The sequence below is a fragment of the Borostomias antarcticus genome (genome assembly GCF_949987555.1).
Source record: "Borostomias antarcticus genome assembly, chromosome: 2".
Classification (NCBI taxonomy): Eukaryota; Metazoa; Chordata; class Actinopteri; order Stomiiformes; family Stomiidae; genus Borostomias; species Borostomias antarcticus.
In genome coordinates, this window is record NC_140235.1 from 37,670,882 (window position 1) to 37,693,381 (window position 22,500).

Genomic DNA, 22,500 nt, shown 5'->3' on the forward strand with positions numbered 1-22,500 from the left:
CCCTGCTACAGGCTGTAATTTGATAAATCACAGGTCTTTGAGTTGAAGTAAAATTAGGTTTGGCAGAGCAGGGGCACCTCTCCCCCCCTGACACACATCAACTGATTCCCATGCCTTTTCTTTTCTTTTTCTTTTTACACAGAACATTTAACACCGAGAGACATTTTCTGCTGCGGCTAAATTAAGAGTTGTAATGCTTTTATTTTATTTTTTTCCCCCCCGAGCTGCTTGTTGTCACAGAGTGATAAAGAAAATGCAGGCCCTCGGGTGGAGCGCATAATTAAGTGATTTAAAACGGCGCTCTCTTTTGAGTGGCTGTCAAAATATCTGTCTGTCCCTTGAATGTGGCTGGTGTAACAGTGCAATTTCCCCTCTGGGATTAAAGTACCGATCTACCTGCAGTCTATATCACTGTCAGGATAGGCAGCCCAGATAGCAAGCGGATGTGTAATGATTCTGGGCCATATATGGGCCGGAACTAAGCCACAAGGGCCACATCTGGCCTGTATATGGCCCAGATCCGCTTGCTATCTGGGAGGAGAGGTAAGTATTCGAGCTATATTGCCCATGGAGCGTGAACATACAGACGGGGCTAGATGAAAGGGATAGTGGAGGCGATACCACTAGGTAGGCAGCCCAGTGGTTACATCTGACCTGTGACCAAAAGGTCGCTGATTCAAGACTGAGCCTGGCCACTTGCCAATCATTGCCTACCATTGTGCCCTTGAGCAAGGTACTTACTGTAATCATGTAGGATGAAAGTGTCTGCTAAATCAGACATTCTCAACCAGCGGTCTGCAGCCCACTGGTGGTCAGCGGAGCGCCATCAAGTGGTCCGCGGAGGTAGTGGAGGCTTCTGCCAAATAGTTAGAAAATGAGCAAATCACATTTCTGTTGCCTTTCACCGCCACCTCTTTGTGTTTATGTGTTTTTGTGACGGTCACAAAATCAAAAGGCAAGTAACAAACTCAAAGCAACTTTGAATGCTGCTCCGCATGTCAACCTCTCACCCATCCCACCACCACGTGATGTCATTATGTCCCAGAAGCCCCAGTGTCTCACTGAGGCTGGGTAAGCACAAGATGTATTTTGGTCATTACAGCTGACAAGTGTAGCCTACATATTAAGCACATATTAAGACACATATTTACAGCCCAGTTAATTTTGTCTTCTTTTTTTGTCACGTTCCTGTATGTTTTTTCTCATGTATTTTAGAAGGTGGTCCTCTGAATTTTTTTAACAATCAAAAGTAGGCTTTAAGTTACAAAAGATTGAGAACCCCTGTGCTAAATGATCTGTAACAGATAGACTGTATTCTCATTACACAGCCGACCCAAACTCGTCTAACCTCTAGAGAATGAGAATGTGCCCATAGAAATCGACAGCCTTTGGGCAAGCATGTACAGTAGGTAGCCTGATAGTAGGACATTTCTATCAGAGATATTACTTGGATAAGAGATACAGTTGGATCACTTGAGGCACTGTACAAGATAAGAATTTTTGAAGTCATCAAAAAAAGCCCATGTTAAAGGGACGGGGTGAGTTAAGTCTAGATGAAATACTGTTTTAATAAGGATATTCCGCCAGAGAACCCAGCAGAGTTCCTCACTATAGGTGGAACAGTGCCTGGCTCGCCTCACAGCAAGACCAGCTGACCAGGATTGGAGAGAGCTCTTAGATTGGCCCCTGGGCTCGGCCCCTGCAGGAGCCCATTGCTTCTGGCTCTTGGAGGAAGGACAGCACATGAGAAAATTCATTTCACCAGATGATGTGTGTGTGTGGGTGTGTTTCTATGTGTTGCCCATTGCACGTGTGTGTTGGTGTCAAGTTCTATGTGACAAATAAAGACTTCTTCTTCTTCTTGAAGACTTTTCACATCCGCCCAGCTTCACAGGAGGACCGGGTGTTCAAGCGATACGGGTGTTCAAGCATTCAGCCCGTTCCTTCCTCTCTGCCTGGCTCCTCCTCCGCTAGATCCCTCTCTCTCTCTGTCTGCTCCTCTGCCGTGGTTTCAATCACACTTAGATCTGCTCTGCTGCCTCTTTGAACTGCAGATAAAAGCTTTATCCCAGGCCTTGTTTGTGGCCACGGATGTTCGACATGGAGGTAAGCTGCCCAATACCAGAAGATATATCTCCCCTATCCACACACGCACACACACACACACACACACACACACACACACACACACACACACACACACACACACACACACACACACACACACACATCACCGACGTTTCTCTTTAATATTGACTTCTTTTTCCATTGTGCTATTACCGCTAGCTAGTCCCCACACCACATACCATATCTGATCAAAGACTACAATATTCATTTGATCATGGGGCACCTGGGTAGCTCACTGGGTAAGGTGCGCACCATATGAAGGCGCTAGTCCTTCGCGCGGCGGACCGGGGTTCAATTCCCGGCTCGGGTCCTGTGCCGCATGTCCTCCCCTCTCTCTCTCCCACGTTTCCTGTCTCTCTACACTGTCCTACAACAAGCTGAAAAGCCCTAAAAAATATATTTAAAACAAAAAAAATATTAATTTGATCACTGACACACCGTTGCGTCAAATTAGTTTGTAGAAAAAGTAAAATTCCATAAACAATAATAAGTGTTCAGAGCATTAAAATGTAATCCTAGTAAAATAATGTTGTGTTAGATGTGTACAGTACACTGTTGGACCGCTTGGCTAGCTAGAGAATCTGCTGACAGGATGTTATCATGGCTGACAGTGTGTTATCATGGTGTGCCAGGCTGTTGTAGGCCTACGTGCACAGGAGACGCACAATCACACGGGGCAAGGAGCGCTGTGAGGTCTAGCACCAACTCGACAGTCACAGAGACAGAGACCGATACAACAGCGACTGGAAGCGAATCCTTAAACAGTCGCTGGATACGTACGGAAAACAAACCAGCGGATCTCTTGTCTGAAAGCTAGCCAACAAATACCGACAATCATCCTGCTTTCCTGTGACTGGCAGCAGCTTGGTTTCAGCTGTGTCGGCATTACTCGTAGCGTTGGATGGGACTCAAGTGCCAGACTGAGTTACAGCAAGAAGTCATTATATCGCCATCGGTGCCTGGAGCGACTATTCCCAGAAGGCTCTTGAAAACACAGACCTAAATAAAGAAATACCACCCAATATGGAAAGGAGAACCCGAAAATAAAACAGACCCAATTCTCGTCCTCTACTAACGGGAGGGGGAGAGGGGGGGGGGGGCATTAGCAGCAGTATCTCAATTAGAAATCTCAATAAGGCCGTCACCAAGGGGATTTGAGTGATGAACCACTTGCATCTAAAAAGGATGTGACGCATTGCTCATCTTGCTCAGTGTTTTTCAGGGCTCTCTTCGCTTTCAGCAGAGAGCTGTAGTCTCATAGCCCTGGTCTATCAGAGAGTAAGGTGCTCAGAGCTGTACTAGTAGTCTCATAGCTCTGGTCTATCAGAGAGTAAGGTGCTCAGAGCTGTCCTAGTAGTCTCAGAGCCCTGGTCTATCAGAGAGTAAGGTGCTCAGAGCTGTACTAGTCTCATAGCCCTGGTCTATCAGAGAGTAAGGTGCTCAGAGCTGTACTAGTAGTCTCAGAGCCCTGGTCTATCAGAGAGTAAGGTGCTCAGAGCTGTAGTCTCAGAGCTCTGGTCTATCAGAGAGTAAGGTGCTCAGAGCTGTACTAGTAGTCTCATAGCTCTGGTCTATCAGAGAGTAAGGTGCTCAGAGCTGTACTAGTAGTCTCAGAGCCCTGGTCTATCAGAGAGTAAGATGCTCAGAGCTGTACTAGTAGGAGCCCTGGTCTATCAGAGAGTAAGATGCTCAGAGCTGTACTAGTCTCAGAGCCCTGGTCTATCAGAGAGTAAGGTGCTCAGAGCTGTACTAGTAGTCTCAGAGCCCTGGTCTATCAGAGAGTAAGGTGCTCAGAGCTGTAGTCTCAGAGTCCTGGTCTATGAGAGCTGGGGTTGAAAACGTTCTCTGAAAGGCCACTCTTATCTGTGCGTCTACTTTGTTTTTGGCCAACCTGACCCTGGCTGCATGATTCAATGTCAGTGGATGTGGAAACAATACCACAGTCACAGCTGCTTTAATTACACTGGCTCACGCCATAAATCACCCCTCTCTCGCTCACACACACATACAGTACACGTACATACTCACACACACACACGCAAACACATACTAACAGGCAATGGAAATTCTGAAAGGCCTTGCCAACTCCAACTCACATTTGGTGCTTGTGGCATCCAACATCAATCCTGCCACTGATAGAAATGCAATATAATCAGGGAAAAACGAAACATGAGAGCAAGAATCATTTATCATGATATATGACTCTGTCTCTCGATTTCACACACACACATACTGTATACAAACACACATACCAAACACACACATACCAAACACACAAACAGACACACACATTCTAGGAAAGTGTGGGATGGCGAAATGGGGAGTTTAATCTGTTCTGGTGTTTTCATTAAACATAGAGCCTGGGATCAATAGAGAAAACGCAGGAGCAGCAGAAAGAGACACAACAGGCCGGGCCAGCCATCTCTCTCTCTCTCCTTCACCAGCTGACTTACAAGAAACATATGCCTTTTCACATTCCATCACTCCGCTCTTCTCATTAGTCCTGCAAACTCATTTATTCCCACCTCACTCGTTTACTCGTACAGTTCCTCATGCCTTTATAGGGTATTACAGCATTTCTTCAACCAAAATACCCCCCCCCCTTCCACACACACACACACAAATTGAAAACTTTAAAATGCAGAAGCTAAAAAGGTTTTCCCATAGAATGAATATTGCAATTATTCCCCCGCCCAGTTCTTCCTGTGTCTGCTAGGCCGCTAATCCGAGGATGTGGATTGGTCCTCTCGGGTCTCCCCTCATGACTGCTGCTTAATTCCAGCTTCATTGGCATCTGGGGTTGTTAAATGGGTACAATCATTTAGCTTGATGGGCTGCATAGAAAATGTCACATTAACATGTAGTAAAACTCATCCCAGTCATCATTAATTAGCTTGCCCTTTCACAAAGGGGAGTGTGTCATGTTATTCGGGGCAGAGAGAGATATTCATTGTCTAGGGGCAGTACAAACGACCTTTTAATGCACTGGAGCTTAGGAGATAGGAGTCTGAAAGCCCATCTAGAATACAAGTGGATTCTAAACTAGTATAAATGTCCCAAATACAGTGGGTTTCGTAACTATGATGTTGAAAAACAACTATAAAAGGTGTCTGTCTGTCTGTCTGTCTGTCTGTCTCTCTCTCTCTCTCTCTCTCTCTCTCTGTTTTTGGAAGAAGGGATGTGTTTTGAATGTGTTTTGAATCTGCTTATTGCACAGATCCAGAGATAAATGAGACCAGCAGAGAAATGATTCAAACAGAAGCCGGATAGAGAAGTGTCACCTTCCATTTTAATCAATTCAGAGGCCATGCTCTGCAAAAAAAATAAAATAAAATAAATAAATAACATGGAGATGCCAGGAACAGGATGGGTCTATTTGATGGGAATGGGCCTGGACACAAAGGTCATTGGGCAGGAGGGTGTTGAGTGCATCCCTATGATTAGCTGATCCGATCTATCACTGGCCATCATAATATTTACCTTACTGCATGTTGATCTCGATGGCTCAGTGTAATTACAAAGTGCATGACCATTCAGTAGCCGCTACCGTCCCTTTGAACACAGAATGAGATTGAGATTTTCTGTGGACGCAAACCAACAACTCTAGGTAGCATTAGGATGGACCTGCTGAGGTCAGGAGCTTTTATGTACAGCTGGTGAGAGACCCAACGTGACCAACGGTCAAGCTCATATGAACAACAGTGAGAAGTTGACAACGGAATAACGAATATGACAGATTACAAGAAAACACTAGTGATGTCTTCTATTATTAAGATAAGAACCATAACAATATTCAACGTTCCCACTGCGGCTTTGTAAGGTAGCTGAGTGTCTCAGAACGGGTACCGGCAGAATGATCACTTTGTATTTCAAGATGGCTGGACAGGGTTCAGATCAGACGGACGCTGGCGTGACGTCCTCGGGGACATGCGTGCCATCGGTCTCTGGAGAACTGATGGGAAAAGCAGGGAGGAGGACAGACGTGTACAAAAATACAGAACACCTTGCAAAAAATGTTATTGTACATAACTGCAAATCAGTCTCTGTGCACTTGTATTATACTGTACATCTCAAAATGTACAGCTCTGAGCACTTCGAATATTAGAATCTATTAACTGCTTGAAGAGGATTCCACGTATACAATGCGAATGAAATTGTTTTAAAAAGATGATGAGGACCAGACATCTTAATTAATGAGCGTTTGATCAAACTGATTGGCCACATATGGCGGTGTCATATGAATTCCAAGATTCCAATGCATTTCTGATCCAGCATTCCTTCTGTCAGTTTCCATGGAAACTCAACAGCAGAACCCTCCTGTTGTCATGGTAGCCCCCCCCCCCCCCCCCTCACCCTCCCCCCCCCCCCGCACCAACACACCATTCACTTTTCCCTCTTCATCTTCCATTCGGGTGTGTTTCTATCTTTTTGTCCCCCCCCCCTCCCCCCCAAAAAAAAACAACCCCCACACACGCCACCCCGTTCACGGCAGGCTCTTTGTGGCGTTCTCGCTCAAGCGCTCCATGTAGTTCCGTAGCTCCTGCGAGTCCCCGAGCTCGATGTCCGGGCAAACCCACTTGATCTCGCTGGCGTGCGCCAGCCCCGACGGGCTCAGCCCCGGACACCCGTTACTGGGTTTGATATTGGCGAAGGTGGTGAACTTCACCCTCTTCCTCCTGGTGGTGGGCGAGTTGAGCGACTCGTTCTTATGGTCCCGTCCCCCTGCTCCGCCCCCTGTGCAGGCTCCGCCCTTGGCTCCTCCTCCTCCGTTGAGCAGCTGGCTGCCCTCCTCCAGGGTGCTGCCAAGCTCCTCCCCCTGCTGTTGCTGCTGCAGACAAAGGCCCTGGGGGCCGTCCAGTAGCCCCACCTCCTGGCCCAGCCACACCCAGTCGTGGGCGTGGGAGGCGGCCTCGGGGTTCTCCAGGGGCAGCTGCTTGCTGCGGTACTTGTACGCGTAGGAGATGCAGTTGATGAGGAAGACCATGATGGCCAGGCAGAAGACCCCCAGCAGGGCGTACATGCCGATCTCCAGGTCGGTCAGGCCGCGTCGGGACGTCAGCAGGTCCTCGTCGGCGCCGCCGCGACCTCCCGGCAGCTCCGCCTGCACAGGGTACTCCGAGAACTCCCCCGGCACGCCACCGCCGCCTCTCGCGGACACGGGGGTCTTGACGGTGGCGGCGCCCCGGCTCACGATGCCACCGCCGGCGTCCACGTCGGAGATGGAGCCGCCGTAGGGGCGGTAGGGGCGGTCCGGCCGCGGGGGCCGCCGGTCGCCGCCGCGACCGTACGTCTCTTCGGGGCGGCCGAAACGGACGCGGACGGCGCCCACCCCGGCGGCCAGGATGCTGCGGCGTTTACCCCTCTGGCACGCCTCCGACGACGTCATCTCCATGCGCACCAGAAGGCCCTGACCCTCGCCCTTGGCCACGATGACCGGCCATTTCCATGACGTGCCGCGGCGTACCTCCACCACCTGCTCGTCCAGGGAGACGGCGGTGAGGACGAAGTGGGCGGGGTCGTAGTGGTCCAGGGGGGTCATCGAGCCGTCGCTGAACTGCAGCCAGGCACTGATGAGAGACTCCTGGACACACACACACACACACACACACACACACACACACACACACACACACACACACACACACACACACACACACACACACACACACACACACACACACACACATCAATGTATTAATCCCCACAAAACTAGAGGGTGAACTCTAGACAACCCTGCTAGTCCATGGGCCAAGACCGAAAAAAAATACATACTGTGACCTGCCCTCCCTCCAGGCCCCGCCCTCCCTCCAGGCCCTGCACCACTCCAGGGTGTTGAAGCGGGCCAAAAAGATCGATCAATCCCGACCCCTCCCACCCGAGCGATGGCCTCTTCACACCGCCCCCCTCTGGCAGGGGGCTGCGGTCGTTAAAGACTAAAACTGTTTGACACTGGAGCAGTTTTTTCTCCACGGCCATCAACCTTATCATCATGGCTCCCCTCTGACTCTCTCCCCCGCCCCCGGAAATGTTTGCACTAAACTGACTACTGCATCAACTTTTTTGTAGTCCAATTGCACTGCTACTTTTTTGCACTACGTTTGGATCACTGCACTTTACGAGTCCTGTCGTGCACTGTCCTGTCCTGTCCTGTCCTGTCCTGTCCTGTCCTGTCCTGTCCTGTCCTTGCACTTGTCCACTATTGTATTGTTGTAAGCACCGAGGTGTCTAAAAAAATGCATGTTATGTCTAAAATCCTATGCATGTTAAAGGAGTACTTCACCGCTCGGAATCCAAAGGTCAATTGAAATTGGGTCACCTATATAGTAGAAATGTCAGTTTTTGCAATTTGTGCCTTATGGCAAGAGAAAAGACAGAACATGATTTTTTTGCTCAAACGGAAGAAACCTACAACTACCACAATGCACTGCGCTTACTCCAAATGGTTCAAGGAGAGAGAGAGAGACGATTAGAATCTTCAAACAGATGAGATCAAGCAATTACATTCTCTTTGCAGTTGGATAAACAAGTCATACCCACTATGAAGATGAGATGTCAACGGCTGCGGTTACACAATGTCTTTTCATTTGGAATGAAATAATCCAAATGAAATCATTCCGAATGAAAGTTTTTTCCTGCAGATTTACATGGGAAATAGTCATTCCGAATGAGGGTTTACATGGGAGACACTTTTAATCGCATTTATTCGGATCCGCGTAAGGTTTGGGGCTGGGAAGGCTTCTGATTGGACATCTACATGTTTACGTTTACATTTGAATGAATACGTTTGTATTCATTCATGTTGTACTCTTGTTTGAGGGTTTTCCAGCGGTTGTGAACTTATTTGGCGTCTCTGTCCACAAACCCATCTTCTTGCATTTTTTCAGCAACCGTTTGATAAATCTCTGTGTTCTTATATTTTCGACCTTCCACTCGTGTTATTATTTTTATATCTTCCAAAGTAGATATTAGAAATAAGGTTTCCGCTCGGGACCATCTCTTGCTCTTTGGGGCTGCCATTGTGTATGTAATCGCACCAGAAGGGCAAGGAAACAAGTTTGCGCAGAAAGACCGGAATTAATTTTAATACGATTAAGGGTATAAATATATGTATGAAATGTGATTTCAATCAGATTGAGAATCGGACTACACCAGCCATTTACATCGGATTAGATTCTCAATCGCATTGGCCATTTTCATTCCGATTTAGGTGTTTACATGATCACTTTTAATAGGATTGGGCTTTCATTCCGAATGAAAAGCGAATTAAACTGTCCATGTAAACGCAGCCAATTACAGTCAAATGGGCCTCATTCACCAATATCTTCCTAAATTCCATTAGTAAATGTCTTCTCATTTCTTCCTGCCTTCTCATAACGATCAATCCCATTGTTTTCCGAGAGAGAAAAAAAAAGAGGCAGGATATTGTTTAAGGTGAAGTACGCAACTGTACCTGTTTTGGGCTGGTCATGACTTCCTGTGTGGTAGCCGTGGCGACGATGGCCCTGTTGCTCCCCAGGCTGAGCTGAAGGGTCAGAGAGAGGCCAGAGACCAGCTGCACCCCCAACTCTGTTACACTCACTTTGTCCTCCAGCACCCTGATGGTCCTCTCTGCCAGGAAGGAGGACGACAGAGGGGACAGCACCTGCAGCACGCCACACACACACACACACACACACACACACACACACACACACACGCACACACGCACACACGCACACACGCACACACGCACACACGCACACACATGCACACACATGTTAGAGTCAAATCACACACACATGTTAGAGTGAACACACACACACGTTAGAGTCAACACACACACACACACACACACACACATGTTAGAGTCAACACACACACACACGTTAGAGTCAACACACACACACACACACACATGTTAGAGTCAACACACACACACACACGTTAGAGTCAACACACACACACACACACACACGCACACACACATTAGAGTCAACACACACACACGTTAGAGTCAACACACACACACACACACACACACACACTCATTAGAGTCAACACACACACACACACACACGTTAGAGTCAACACACACACACACACAAATACTCGTGAGTGAGCCACTATGTATGGAGAAGCGCTCAAGTACTGTACACATTTCACTGTGCATTATACCTATACCCTGTATGATAAATAAATCTACTTGAACTTGAACACACACAAACACGTACCTGTACACACACACACACACACACACACACACAAACACACACACGCACACACACTCGTGAGTGAGCCACTACGTTTGGAGAAGCTCTCAAGTACTTTACACATTTCACCGTGCATTATACCTGTACCCAGTAATATAAATACATCTACTTGAACTTGAACACACACACACACACACACACACACACACACACACACACACACACACACACGTGAATTTCTATGAATGGAGAAGCCCAGCAAAAACACAGCAATCAGTAGAGAATATTATGTTTGTTCCTCATCATACACACATACAGTGATACCAGACACACACACACACACACACACACACACACACACACACACACATACACACACACGTGAATTTCTATGAATGGAGAAGCCCAGCAAAAACACAGCAATCAGTAGAGAATATTATGTTTGTTCCTCATCATACACACATACAGTGATACCAGACACACACACACACACACACCCACTACACACTACACACACACACACACACACACACACACACACACACACACCCACTACACACTACACACTACAAGCCTCCAGACAGACAGCTCCCCCTCCTCCCCCAGTGTTGGAGATGACTAGCATATAACCAGGAGTGAAAAGATGGGACGCGCTCACATCCGCTCACGTTAGGCCTGAGACCCCTCCGTGTCTCGCCCCGGCGTTGGTGTTTACCCCGCTATAGATAACTGTCAGTCCAGATCACTACCTCATCTGTCCAGGCCCTCCCTGCTCTACGCATACAGAGACAGGGGTGAGGGAAGACTGGGAGACACGCTGGTGTGATTCGCGAGGGGCGGAGGCTTGTAGACGTTGACGAATTTTGAAGCCAGCCAACGTCCACGCGCAACCACTCAATCTCCGAATCGGGGATTGGTCCGCGAGAGTCCAAGTTCGACCTTTGGTGGACGAACGTAGCGAAGCCATGTTTCCTGTTTAGGATAGAGACCAGCTAGAGGAAAATTTGGGAGAGCTAGCTCTGCTCTGTATGCACTGGTTCTCCTGGAGGAGGATGATGAGGGCTGTTGGAATTGCTGTAGTACGATGTTGATTACAGTGGATATCAGCACCATAATACGCCTAAGCTAGGACAGCTGCTTTCTTAACTGTAATTAGCTTTCTCCACAACAGTTCTCATGCGGGCGATCGAGGTTGAGGAAGAAACTATTTTCCCCATATAATAATATGGTTTGTCTGAAAAAGTGATTTATTAATTTAGCTCCAGTGCAAAGTTCAGGGTAGGGGGACACATGGGTGCGTTTGATTTGTCTGCCATGCACTCCTCCCTGCCCCAGAATCCCTTTGGTTCTGAGACCCCATCTGTTTCAGTGAATGCTGGTGTTTTATATCTGGATTTAATCCCAGCCTATTGAATGTCCTCTTGTTTGTAGCTAGATATAAGATCACTTCACTGAAGTGAGAGGCTATTTCGCTACCAAACAAAACCTCACAGCTTTCTAACAGTATTGTCAATACTCCTTTGAGGATGCAGTGTTTATCTGTGTGTGTGTGTGTGTGTGTGTGTGTGTGTGTGTGTGTGTGTGTGTGTGTGTGTGTGTGTGTCTGTCGGTCTGTCTGGGCTTGTGTGTCTGTGTGTGTGTCCATGTGTGTGTGGGTGTGTGTGCATGTGTACGTGTGTCTGTGTGTGTGTGTGTGTGTGTGTATGTATCTCTCTCTCTCTCTCTTTCTCTCTCTCTCTCTCTCTCTCTCTCTCTCACACACACACACACACACACACACACACACACACACACACACACACACACACACACACACACACACACACACACACACACACACAAACATTCAATAAGTAGCAGATACAAGTCCAAGGCTCAGATTGTGGTCTGTATCTTGAAAGTGTGTGTGTGTGTGTGTGTTGTGTTAAACACCAAATCGATGGTGTTTTACCGCATATTAAGTGGGTACCTGATGTTCTGTTCCCCTACAAAGGCCTGGTGTCAGTAATTATATAAACTGGAAAGTGTGTGTGTTTGTGTGTGTGTGTGTGTGAAACTACACACCCTCTGAGACCCGAGTGCCTTTATTGGTTGTGCAACACATTCATGCTGTTCTGGCTGCTGTTGATTGGCTAAAGTGTTTGTGCGGTAAAGAGATAAATGGTGCTGCCTTTCCTCAACCATAACCCGCCCCCCCCCCACCCGCTAGTCAACTGTCCCTCCCAACTGTCATTCACTCACACACACAATAACAATCACATCTTTACCTTTCCCAGATAGCAAGCGGATCTGGGCCATATACAGGCCAGATCTGGCCCTTGTGGCCTAGTTCCGGCCCATATATGGCCCAGAATTATTACACATCCGCTTGCTATCTGGGTTCCTGTTCCCTCCACTCCTTTCTCTCTATCTCTCCTCCTCCTCTCTCCAATTACCCATGTATGTACTCCTAATATTATTGTCTGATATTGCAAATAGTCGTAGTAGTGCACTGACTACCGACGTTAAATGCAATTACTGTAAGTCGCTTTGGATAAAAGCGTCTAAATGACTGTAATGTATTCTCTCTCACCTGTAGCTTGGTGGTACCGCTGCTCTGGCCAATCAGAACCTGCCCCGGCAGGAGGCGAGCCACCTGCTGATCCTCCACCCTCAGCCAATCCCGGACCAGCTCCGTCACGTCCACCTGCCAATCGCTGCCCAGCAGGAAGTCCTGTTGGCCCTGCCCCTCCTCCGGGCCGTCCGCTACGAAGTGGGTAAGCACGTGCACCGTGGTGCTCTGGTACTGTGGCGCGCAGCCTCCATGCGCCCTCTCGTCGTCCCCCTCCATGCCGTCGTACTCGCCCACTCGTTCAGGTCTGGAGGAGAGGTGCACATTAGAAGCACAATAGAAACACGGAGAACGTGTTATTACTAAACCCCGTTACTGTAATGTTACTCCAACAGGTGTCACTGGATCTCAGACGTAATTCGTTGTTTATTACAATCCACAGCGGCCGGCTGGGCATCGCAAAGGTCCCCGGTTCGATCCCAGCTCCCGGCAGTGTGCCGAAGTGTCCTTGAGTAAGACGCCGAACCCCAAAATCGCTCAGGTGCCACACGGCCTCACAGCAAGAAGGTCTCCGGGCCTTTCTGTGCGGAGTTTGCATGTTCTCCCCGTGTTTCCTCCATCCTCCAACCCCCACTCCTCCACCCCCCACTCCTCCATCCCTCAGTCCTCCATCTCCCAGTCCTCCACTCCCTCTCCTCCAACCCTCAGTCCTCCACCCCCTCTCCTCCAAACCTCAGTCCTCCAGACCCTCCAGTCCCCCAGTCCTGGCTGTAGTGACAGACAGATAGAGCCAGCCACCCTGATCTTCACCTGCTGTAAAATTCACCCACTGTGACAGAGCGTAAACACAGGTCCTACTGCCATTAACCCCCCCCCCCCTACCCCCACCCCCACCGACCCTCTGCTCTCCATTTGCTCTATCGCTCCATCGCTAGTCAGCTCTCTATCTCTCTCTCTCTCTCTCTCTCTCACTCTCTTTCTCTCAGAGTACCTCTTTTTCGCAACCTTCTGGTCCTTTCTCATTCAAATTATTCGCTCATTCCAACTCCACCTTCTATATCTCGTCCACCCCCCCCCAACAACAATGCAATCTCCCTTTTCTTCTCTCCCTGTCTCTCTCTCTCTCTCTCTCTCTCTCTCTCTCTGCTCCAGGCCAGACCAGGTGTCCAGAGGGGGGAGGGAAGTAAAAGTGACAGCTTCCATTAGTGTAATGAGGCATGGTCCAGGCAGAAAGGCAGTCTGGCAGGTTAACACGGTGGAGCTGACTGAGCTCTGAGCTGACTGGCTTAATGCTGACCCCCCCCCCCCCCCCCCCCCGCGTCCCTCGTCCCTCGTCCCCCCGCCCTGCGGGCGACAGCCTGAACCGAGGTGACATTTACGGCGCAGAACAGAAACACGGGGCACAGGGTGTCGGCCAGGACATGTGTCAGGTTTCAAAGTGTAATGAGCTTGCTTTCACACACACGCCCTTGCACACACACACACACAAACGCGGCGCGCGTCCGCACACACACAAACACACACACACATCGCGTCTGACTCTCGTTTCCTATTCCCTCTAACCGTAGTAGATCGTCCCAGGGGCTTCTAGGCAGAGTGCATGTCAGCAGAGGTGCGCATGTCAGAGCGCCACCCGGTGGCCTGAGAGGTGAGTGATGAAACTGTGTGAAGAGACTCCAGAAAAAATCGGTCGGACATAGCTCAGGTTGCAAGGTTGCATTTTCTTCTGCTATGTGCCAGATGGTACAGATCAGCTGAAGAGAAGACTTGCACAAAGACGAATCTTACTTTCCTTTTCCACTGCTGATGGCGAAGCTGTCCCCTAATCAGCCAGTCATTGGCTACGTTTACGCTAATACAGTTTAGTTTAAAATGCATAACTTTTACCACGTTTAGGCCCCGCGTTCCACACTACTCTGGCCTTTTTTGAGCCCCAAAAGCAGAGACTTTCGAAACATCTGCTGACCCAGTTTTAGCTTGAATACTCGGAGTGTACTTGGAGTGTGAATGGGTGGAAACTTTTTTAAAGACTTTTTAAAACCTTTCATTTCATTTCATTTCATTTCATTTCATTTCAAACCTTTATTTAAACTCGTGGGGCAATTGAGGTTTCCCTCATTTCCAATGCCGACGAGCTCACAAGCAAACACAAACATCAACAAAACGTTAGGCTGTTGTGCAGTTAAATTCATTATTTCATAATTCTTCTCCTACTAACCCTTCTTCGTCACAAACTTTAACTTTATTCGTATATGAACTATTTCTATTGCTTGCTGGACATTAAAACTGATTTTTTGTGTTATTTTTTCGGGGGGTCACCTTTAAAGTATATTTTGGTGTTAATCTAACATCAGTTTGTGTGTCAAGTTGAATTTGTGCATGTGGAGACATACCACCACCAAAAACAGATCAGAGTAAACGTAGGCTTTGAAAGCACATAAACCTGGTTGACTCTTCCAATCAGCTTCCCATTGCTTACTCTCGACAGACTAATCAAGGAGATCTTCAGTCTTGAGAAACTGTGAGTGTTCAGGATTCAGGCATGAACCTGATGATCATGTAAGTCACAGACAGACGTGACGATGGAAAAAGAAAAAGTAATTTCAAAGTGGCGTTCTTTAATAGTGTCTTTGCCTGGGTATGCACCCCACTGTTATTTTTTTTTACATGTCTGTGCCCACTGTCTTTTTGTTATGTATTTTATGACTGGTAAACTTTGTTATGTATTTTATGACTATGACTGGTACACTTTGGCAGATGATGGTGCCCACACCTGTTGCCGGCGGCCACCGGCACCCTCCAGCCCTTGATCTGGCTGAGCTCGGGGTCTCCCACGTCGATGAGCAGGGGCAGGCGGGGCATCCACACGCTCATCTCCAGCTGGGCGCTCAGATAGCTGTAGGTGAAGTTGAGCAGCATCCGCATCTTCCCTCTTGTCTCCTTTCCGTTCACATAAACGTAATCGCAGCGCTCCGACACCTGAGAGAGAGAGAGAGAGAGAGAGAGAGAGAGAGAGAGAGAGAGAGAAGGGCAGTATTAGCTGCAAAACATAATTGCAGCGCTCCGACACCTGACAGAGAGAGGAGGTGAGAAATGTAAAGACTGAATGAATGAAAAGAATAAGTACTATATTTTATTATACAACAGCTAGTTGTGACCGCACATTGTGATTGGCCAAGAGAAGACGCTTCGGAGCCATGCCAATAACCACTGTATACCAACGGGCAAATCACCGGTAAAGGTATCACTCCGCAAATGCTGTCAGCTGCCTATAGCAACGGTAAACAATGGAGAATTTTGGATTGCGGATGGCTGAAAGCAATGCTATTTAGCGAAATTGAACACCACAAACCCAGCTTTAAAAAAAAAATAAAAAAATAACAACAATGCAGTGCTGTTGTATAAAAACAATATAATGTCTCCTCCAATCAGCTCCCAAATGCTCTCAGATGTGTTGGCCAGTAGACCAGAGGGAAAGAATACCATGTCAGAGTTTCCAAGGAGCATCTAAGACACATCAACTATTGTGATTAGCATCTTAGCACATCTGCTTGATCAGGCGTGTCTGCCCATGCCCCTTGCCTGGAAGGACTGAATTCATTTCAGCATCTCCATATTTAATAGACTGTCCCGGTTCTGTGGGGACAGCCCCCCCCCCCCCCCCAATTCACTTGAAGCTTTACATTCTAATAAAGATTGGCATCCCTGTTCATTTCAGCATACTGCTACGCCTACAGTACTGACATGCAATTACTGTACTAGCTACTGTAGTCGCTCTCATCTGCCTTATCTACAGAAGCTGCAGCCTGATGTCTTTTTTTTTCTCCACAGACGATGTGTCAGACAGACCACCCACTCCTCGGAACCCCTGACATCGCCGGCTCCTCCTGGCTCGTTACATCCTGTCATGAGAAGCCTTTATGTCTCAGAACACTTAACCTCCACATCCAGTGAACTCTGTTCATGTCTGTTACATCCTCTTCTGACCTTAAAAAAAAAAAAAAGTATTTCTTTTTTCCTTTGTTCTTCTCTGTGTTGTGTGTGTGTGTGTGTGTACTGTATGTATTGGGAAGGCATTACTTTTTTCCTGAGTGTGTGTGTGTGCATGTGTGTGTGTTGGGAAGGATGTTCACTCTAACTGTTGTACGTTTGTGTGTATGTGTGTGTGTGTGTGCGCGTATGTGTGTGCTCAAGCAGTCAAACATTTAATCACTGTTGGAGTACTAAGTATCCTTCCCAACACAACAAACACGCACACACACACACACACACACACAAACACACACACCCTCCAATGTCCTAATCTCCACAGCATTGATGTGCTTGTCTTTTAAAAAGAATCAATTCAGAGTGAATCGACCTCAGTTCTCATCGAGCCCCTACCTCTCTCTCTCTCTCTCTCTCTCTCTCTCTCTCTCTCTCTCTCCATCTCTCTCTCTGCATTATGTTCAGTGCTTCCTCTACATCTGTCGGCTTCTGTCAACAGCTCTCATTGTTGAACTGAGAAATACAGCACTAGTCATCATCATCAAAGCACGCTCTTAAATGTCACTTGGCCATGGTGAATACTGTATGTCAGGTAGGCTTCGACACTCATTCTACTCTTGTGATAGAATGACATTATTCTAGACCAATCGTAAAGTGTTCCCTTGTTATGATCGGTCTAGACCAATCGTAAAGTGTTTCCTTGTTATGGTCGGTCTAGACCAATCGTAAAGTGTTTCCTTGTTATGATCAGACTCATATGGTTAAAACATCCTTAATTTAGTTTTTGTTTGGTTGTTTATTTGTTCGTTTTTTCAGTCCAAGTTGACATCTACATAAATCCTCCACAAATACTGAACGATGTGGAACATTTTCATGTTATGTTAAATGTTATGTATTTTATATTGTTGTATGTATTTGCTTCAAAAAAATTATTGTCTCTGCCCAGCAGGGTATATTTTCAGTCGCGTGTGTTATTTCGTTCGTTCGTTTATTCGTTCGTTCGTCCGTCACATAGCAGGAGTATCCAAAAACTACCAGAGCGATTCAAAGCATCTTCAAAGCGTTTTAGCAGAGAACAAAGACACCGGGAGGACTCTTCAATCAGTGTTCGTGTTCTCTAAGCAGTAGATATCATTAGTTAGCGTTGTCCCTCCTCCCCGACTACTCGGTTAGGGTTAAGCTGGCATGACCTCTAAGTGAGCGTGGAACGGTCTTCAGAATCCACTCTGGGTGTAATCATGGTTGGCCGCTGCTGTGGCTCCACACTCCAGAGCCAACAGTCAGGGGAGAAGTGGAGGAGCGAGGGAGGAGCCAGCCCCTCATCAACGCTGGCTGAAACGTTTCATATCTGAGTTGTCTTGTCTTGAGAGGGAGGAGGGGAGAGGAAGAAGACATGATGGCCGGTTCCCAAACCCTCAAACGGGGGAGAGGAGGTACATCACAGCCGGATAAATACATCACAGTGTGAGGCACTCGTTCCATAATTAAACCCACAGGGAGAGCGGTCGGCCTCTCACGTACACCATCTCATACTGCACGCACACACACACACACACACACACACACACACACACACACACACACACACACACACACACACACACACACACACACACACACATCTCTTGAGGTCTTTCCCCCCATCTGACTATGAACTGATGAGCGTGTGGTGTTAAAGAGAGCTGAAAGGGAACAGGCAGGGCAGGGGAGGCGAAGAAGGGAAATGATGATCAGCGAACAGAATCTCTCACTTTCTCTCCTCCCTCTGGTCTGACAACTCAGAACGGCCGATGCTTCCCAGGGTGCCTAGAGCTGCTAACAATACCAACACATCAGAGCAAATCCCATCTAGCATTTCACGTACGCCGATGCCGGCTCGCAGTGTTAGGAAGTGTCGAGGCTCTCCAGCTTTATCACTGGTTGTAGTTTTTCGAAGGAACACTGAACTAGTACCGACTCCAGAGGTTTTAAACAATCTTGTAAGCAATCCATGACTGACAGACAGTGGGATGTGCTGCTTGCACTAATCAAGGTGTTTATATTAACCAATTAAAGTGAAGATGGTATTTAAAGTATCAAAACCCTAAGCAGATGGCAACTGCTTCTACACACTCATACCTCTACACACACACACACACACACACACACACACACACGCACACACAGATACATATGCACGCACGCACACACACACACACACACACACACACACACACACACACACACACACACACACACACACACACACACACACATACACACAGCTATCCCTTGAGATTACCTCTTTATCTTACTGTGTGCCTACAGAGACTGTTAAGGGATTAAAATCATGGCAAAACCTGCCATATGTCATAAGGAATAGAATGACATTTCTTGTAAAATAATTTCTTGTATAATACGATATACTTAATTGTCCCACAGGGAAATATGCATGTATAGTATCTGCCCAAATGACCTCTCTACTAGTATGCACTGTATACATTATGTGTGTGTGTGTGTGTGTGTGTGGGGGGGGGGGTTATGTGAGTCACACTCACCTTGACCACTGCCTCATCTGTCGACCTGCACTCCACCGATTCAGTCACATCTGTCACGGAGCTGTCTGTTCCCACGGTAACCACCTTCACTGGCACGGCAACCGTACGTCCAGTGAGAACGGCCGTGTTGAGGATCTCTGTATCCTGAGAGAGGAAGGAATGGAGAGAGAGAGGGAGAGAGAGAGAGAGAGAGGAAGAGAGAGAGAGGAGGGAGAGAGAGAGAGAGAGAGAGAGAGGGAGAGAGAGAGGGAGAGAGAGAGAGAGAGAGAGGAAGAGAGAGAGAGGAGGGAGAGAGAGAGAGAGAGAGAGGGAGAGAGAGAGGGAGAGAGAGAGAGGAGGGAGAGAGGAGAGAGAGGGAGCGAGAGAAAGGAAGAGAGAGGTCACCTATAGGCCCAAAATACTAACAGTACAGTACATACAGTAAGCCACAACAACAGTACTGAAGATCAATGTTTGTCATAATGTAAGTCAACCCAAATGGCAGTTATTTAAGTCAAGTGTCACTGGGGATCACCACACGCTCTAAACGTATCATCGTTACCAATGTCCGGTCTCGTTTAGTCAATCCTAATTCATTTAGTGACTTGTCATCAATCATCATAGTCTGGAATTGGTTTTCATTTCCTCCCCAGATATTCTGTGTGTCTTCATTAGAAAAGTTAGACTATACATCCTCAATTACAAGACCTGGTGCAGAGTGTGTTAATGAGATACCTGCGAAGATGGCGCGTCTCAAACAATGCAGTTAGATCAATTAAGACAAGGTCCCATAATCCCCAAGCTACACTTAGCTGTGAGCACGGTAGCACAGAGCTGCGCCGCTCATCACAGCTTAGCTCCGCTGAAAGCCGTTAGGGGGCCTAAACCTGCGAAAAGCCGAGGCGAAAGTAGTCTCCAGACAGGTTCTGACGTCTTTCTGTTCCCTTTGTAATTTCCACCTCTCTCCTCTCCTCTCTCTCCTGTCTGCTCCTTCCCAGCTAAACAGATAACATTATTTAACAGTGTGCACCGGCTAATGGAATTTCAAGCTCATTACGAAAACGAAGATTGTCTTGCTCTAACAACAACCAAGGGGATGGGATGAGATTGCGCGGTACTTTCCTCACCTCTCGGAACTCAAGCCTCGGATTATTTCTATCAAATTCATTTGACAGACTCCGCCAATCTAGCCATGAAAGAACCGTCAGATATTCTCTCCTCTGGAGTCCAGAACCATGTTAATGGGAGTCGGATTAGGAGTTCTGGTGTGCAAACACAGAGCAGACATTCTGTCACAAGTGTTTATCCACAATGTTTGATTCACTGTCAAAATAATAATTCATCATCCCCAGATGTGGCTTCTAGCCTTGGTAAGCATTTGTTGAAATTGGAAGAGAGGAAGCAGTTGGCTTTCTCACACTCTCTATTAAATTAAAATCTCGGAAATATACAAAGTTCTGAGAAACCTCCTTCACTTTTTGTTAAAGGAGATGTTTTTAAGTCAAACATACTGATTCGGGGGCTCTGTAAATGAATGATGACAGCCTTGTTCAAGGTTTCCAGCCTAAATGAAGCCTTAGGTGTTGTCCACCTCCACCAGTTCATCCAGATTATTCATATTGCCTATAGCTCCTCTTGACAGAGATGGGAGACATCCCGAGTGGGGCTGTAACGATTACACATTTTGCTAAACAATTAATTGTCTCAGAAATAATCATGATTAACATGATTTCATCCCGGCCGCCGGTCCTTCCCCTCCCGGGATGGACTTACCCAGACCGGCGTGGGTGAGGCTTAATCGCCTCCGGCGCTTGGTATCCTGTGCGGCGTGCGAGTGTGGCGCCGAGGAACAAACCGCAGACCACGTCATCCGGGACTGTCCGATATATCGGCCACCCAACGGAATGCGCGGCCTGACGGTTGTGGATGACGAAACGGTGACATGGCTCCTGGCGGTGTGCCCGGATATATAGCCTGGGTGACCCCCTCACCCAGGCTCGGGGTGGTAAAAGGATAGCCCCTCTGCCCCGAGCCCGGGGGGGGAGAGGATAACATCTAACCCGCACGAAGAAGATGATGATTAACAATATAATTGGTAATTAAAAAAAATAATTACGTTGAGCAGAGGACTTACTGTAAAGGCCAATAATTTGAGTGAGTGAGAGAGAGAGAGAGAGAGAGAGAGAGAGAGAGAGAGAGAGAGAGAGAGAGAGAAGAGAGGTTGAGTCCCAGCATGCTTCCAGACCAAAGCCTCTGGTTTGGTTTAGTCCCTTGCTAGCTATGTTAGTGAGCTAGCTTACTCCTAGCCATCATACACAACAGCCACTGTCTGGAACTGCAGCCGTTATCAAATGCTACACTGTAGTGCTAACGTTAGCTTTTTTGGGGGAAAAATGCATATTCGCGGTTCGCCAAAATAACTGCGATTACGTCATAAAATCACAGTTTGACAACATGTAATAATTGCAGGCCTAAAGAGTGCTACGACCGGTGGCTCTTCAGCTCTGCTCGGCCGTTCTGAACATAAACACGTGTCTCTTTCATGGTGTCCTTTGCCAGAAGGGCTCTGAGTCCGAAGAGGTTGCTTGTACCGTAATCAAAAATAAATTGCCCACTCTACAGGGACAATGTGTGGTGCTTCAGTCACAGCCAGGGCTACTCATCACACACTGAACGTCATTCCCAACAACCTCTGCTACAGGTGCGTGCGTGCGCGTGTGTGTGTGTTTCCACGACTCAACGAGCACGGCGGATGGCTCTTATTTCATTTTATTTGATAAAATGCATGGTTCCCAGTGTGTGTTTACTCCGGGTTCTCGGTTAGCATTCTGCTCTGCACGGGGGGCCAATCTCCTCTGCCCCCTCTGGCCTTGGATTGGGAAATTAAGTGAGATTTGAGGCGACAGCGGGAGTGATGTGGGTGGCATGAGAACCAGGCTCCGCTTCCGCGATACCCCGTCGTCCCTCCCCGGCCGAGCCCAGCCGCGTGCTTCGCTCCCGGGGTTGAGAGGAGCCGTATGGGTGCATGCCTTATTCATGGCAACAGGCCCCCCTCTCCAGCCCAACAGCTAGTAAACACACCCGTCCCCAGACAGAAATACGATTAGCCTAAGCGATCCACGTGTCCTCT

General features: G+C 47.7%; 1 protein-coding gene across 1 annotated transcript in view; it reads right to left on the bottom strand.

Annotated features, from left to right (window-relative positions):
• Positions 1-6,610: 6,610 nt before the first annotated feature.
• Positions 6,611-22,500, bottom strand: part of LOC311323025 (transmembrane protein 132D-like) — a gene marked incomplete at both ends in the record, with an annotated part of 78,274 nt that continues 62,384 nt past the window's right edge. Inside the window, 5 exons of the mRNA XM_084455155.1 lie at positions 6,611-7,708; positions 9,578-9,769; positions 12,889-13,174; positions 15,641-15,846; positions 19,392-19,535. Coding sequence (XP_084311281.1) covers positions 6,611-7,708; positions 9,578-9,769; positions 12,889-13,174; positions 15,641-15,846; positions 19,392-19,535 — 1,926 coding nt within the window. The remainder of the gene's footprint in view (positions 7,709-9,577; positions 9,770-12,888; positions 13,175-15,640; positions 15,847-19,391; positions 19,536-22,500) is intronic.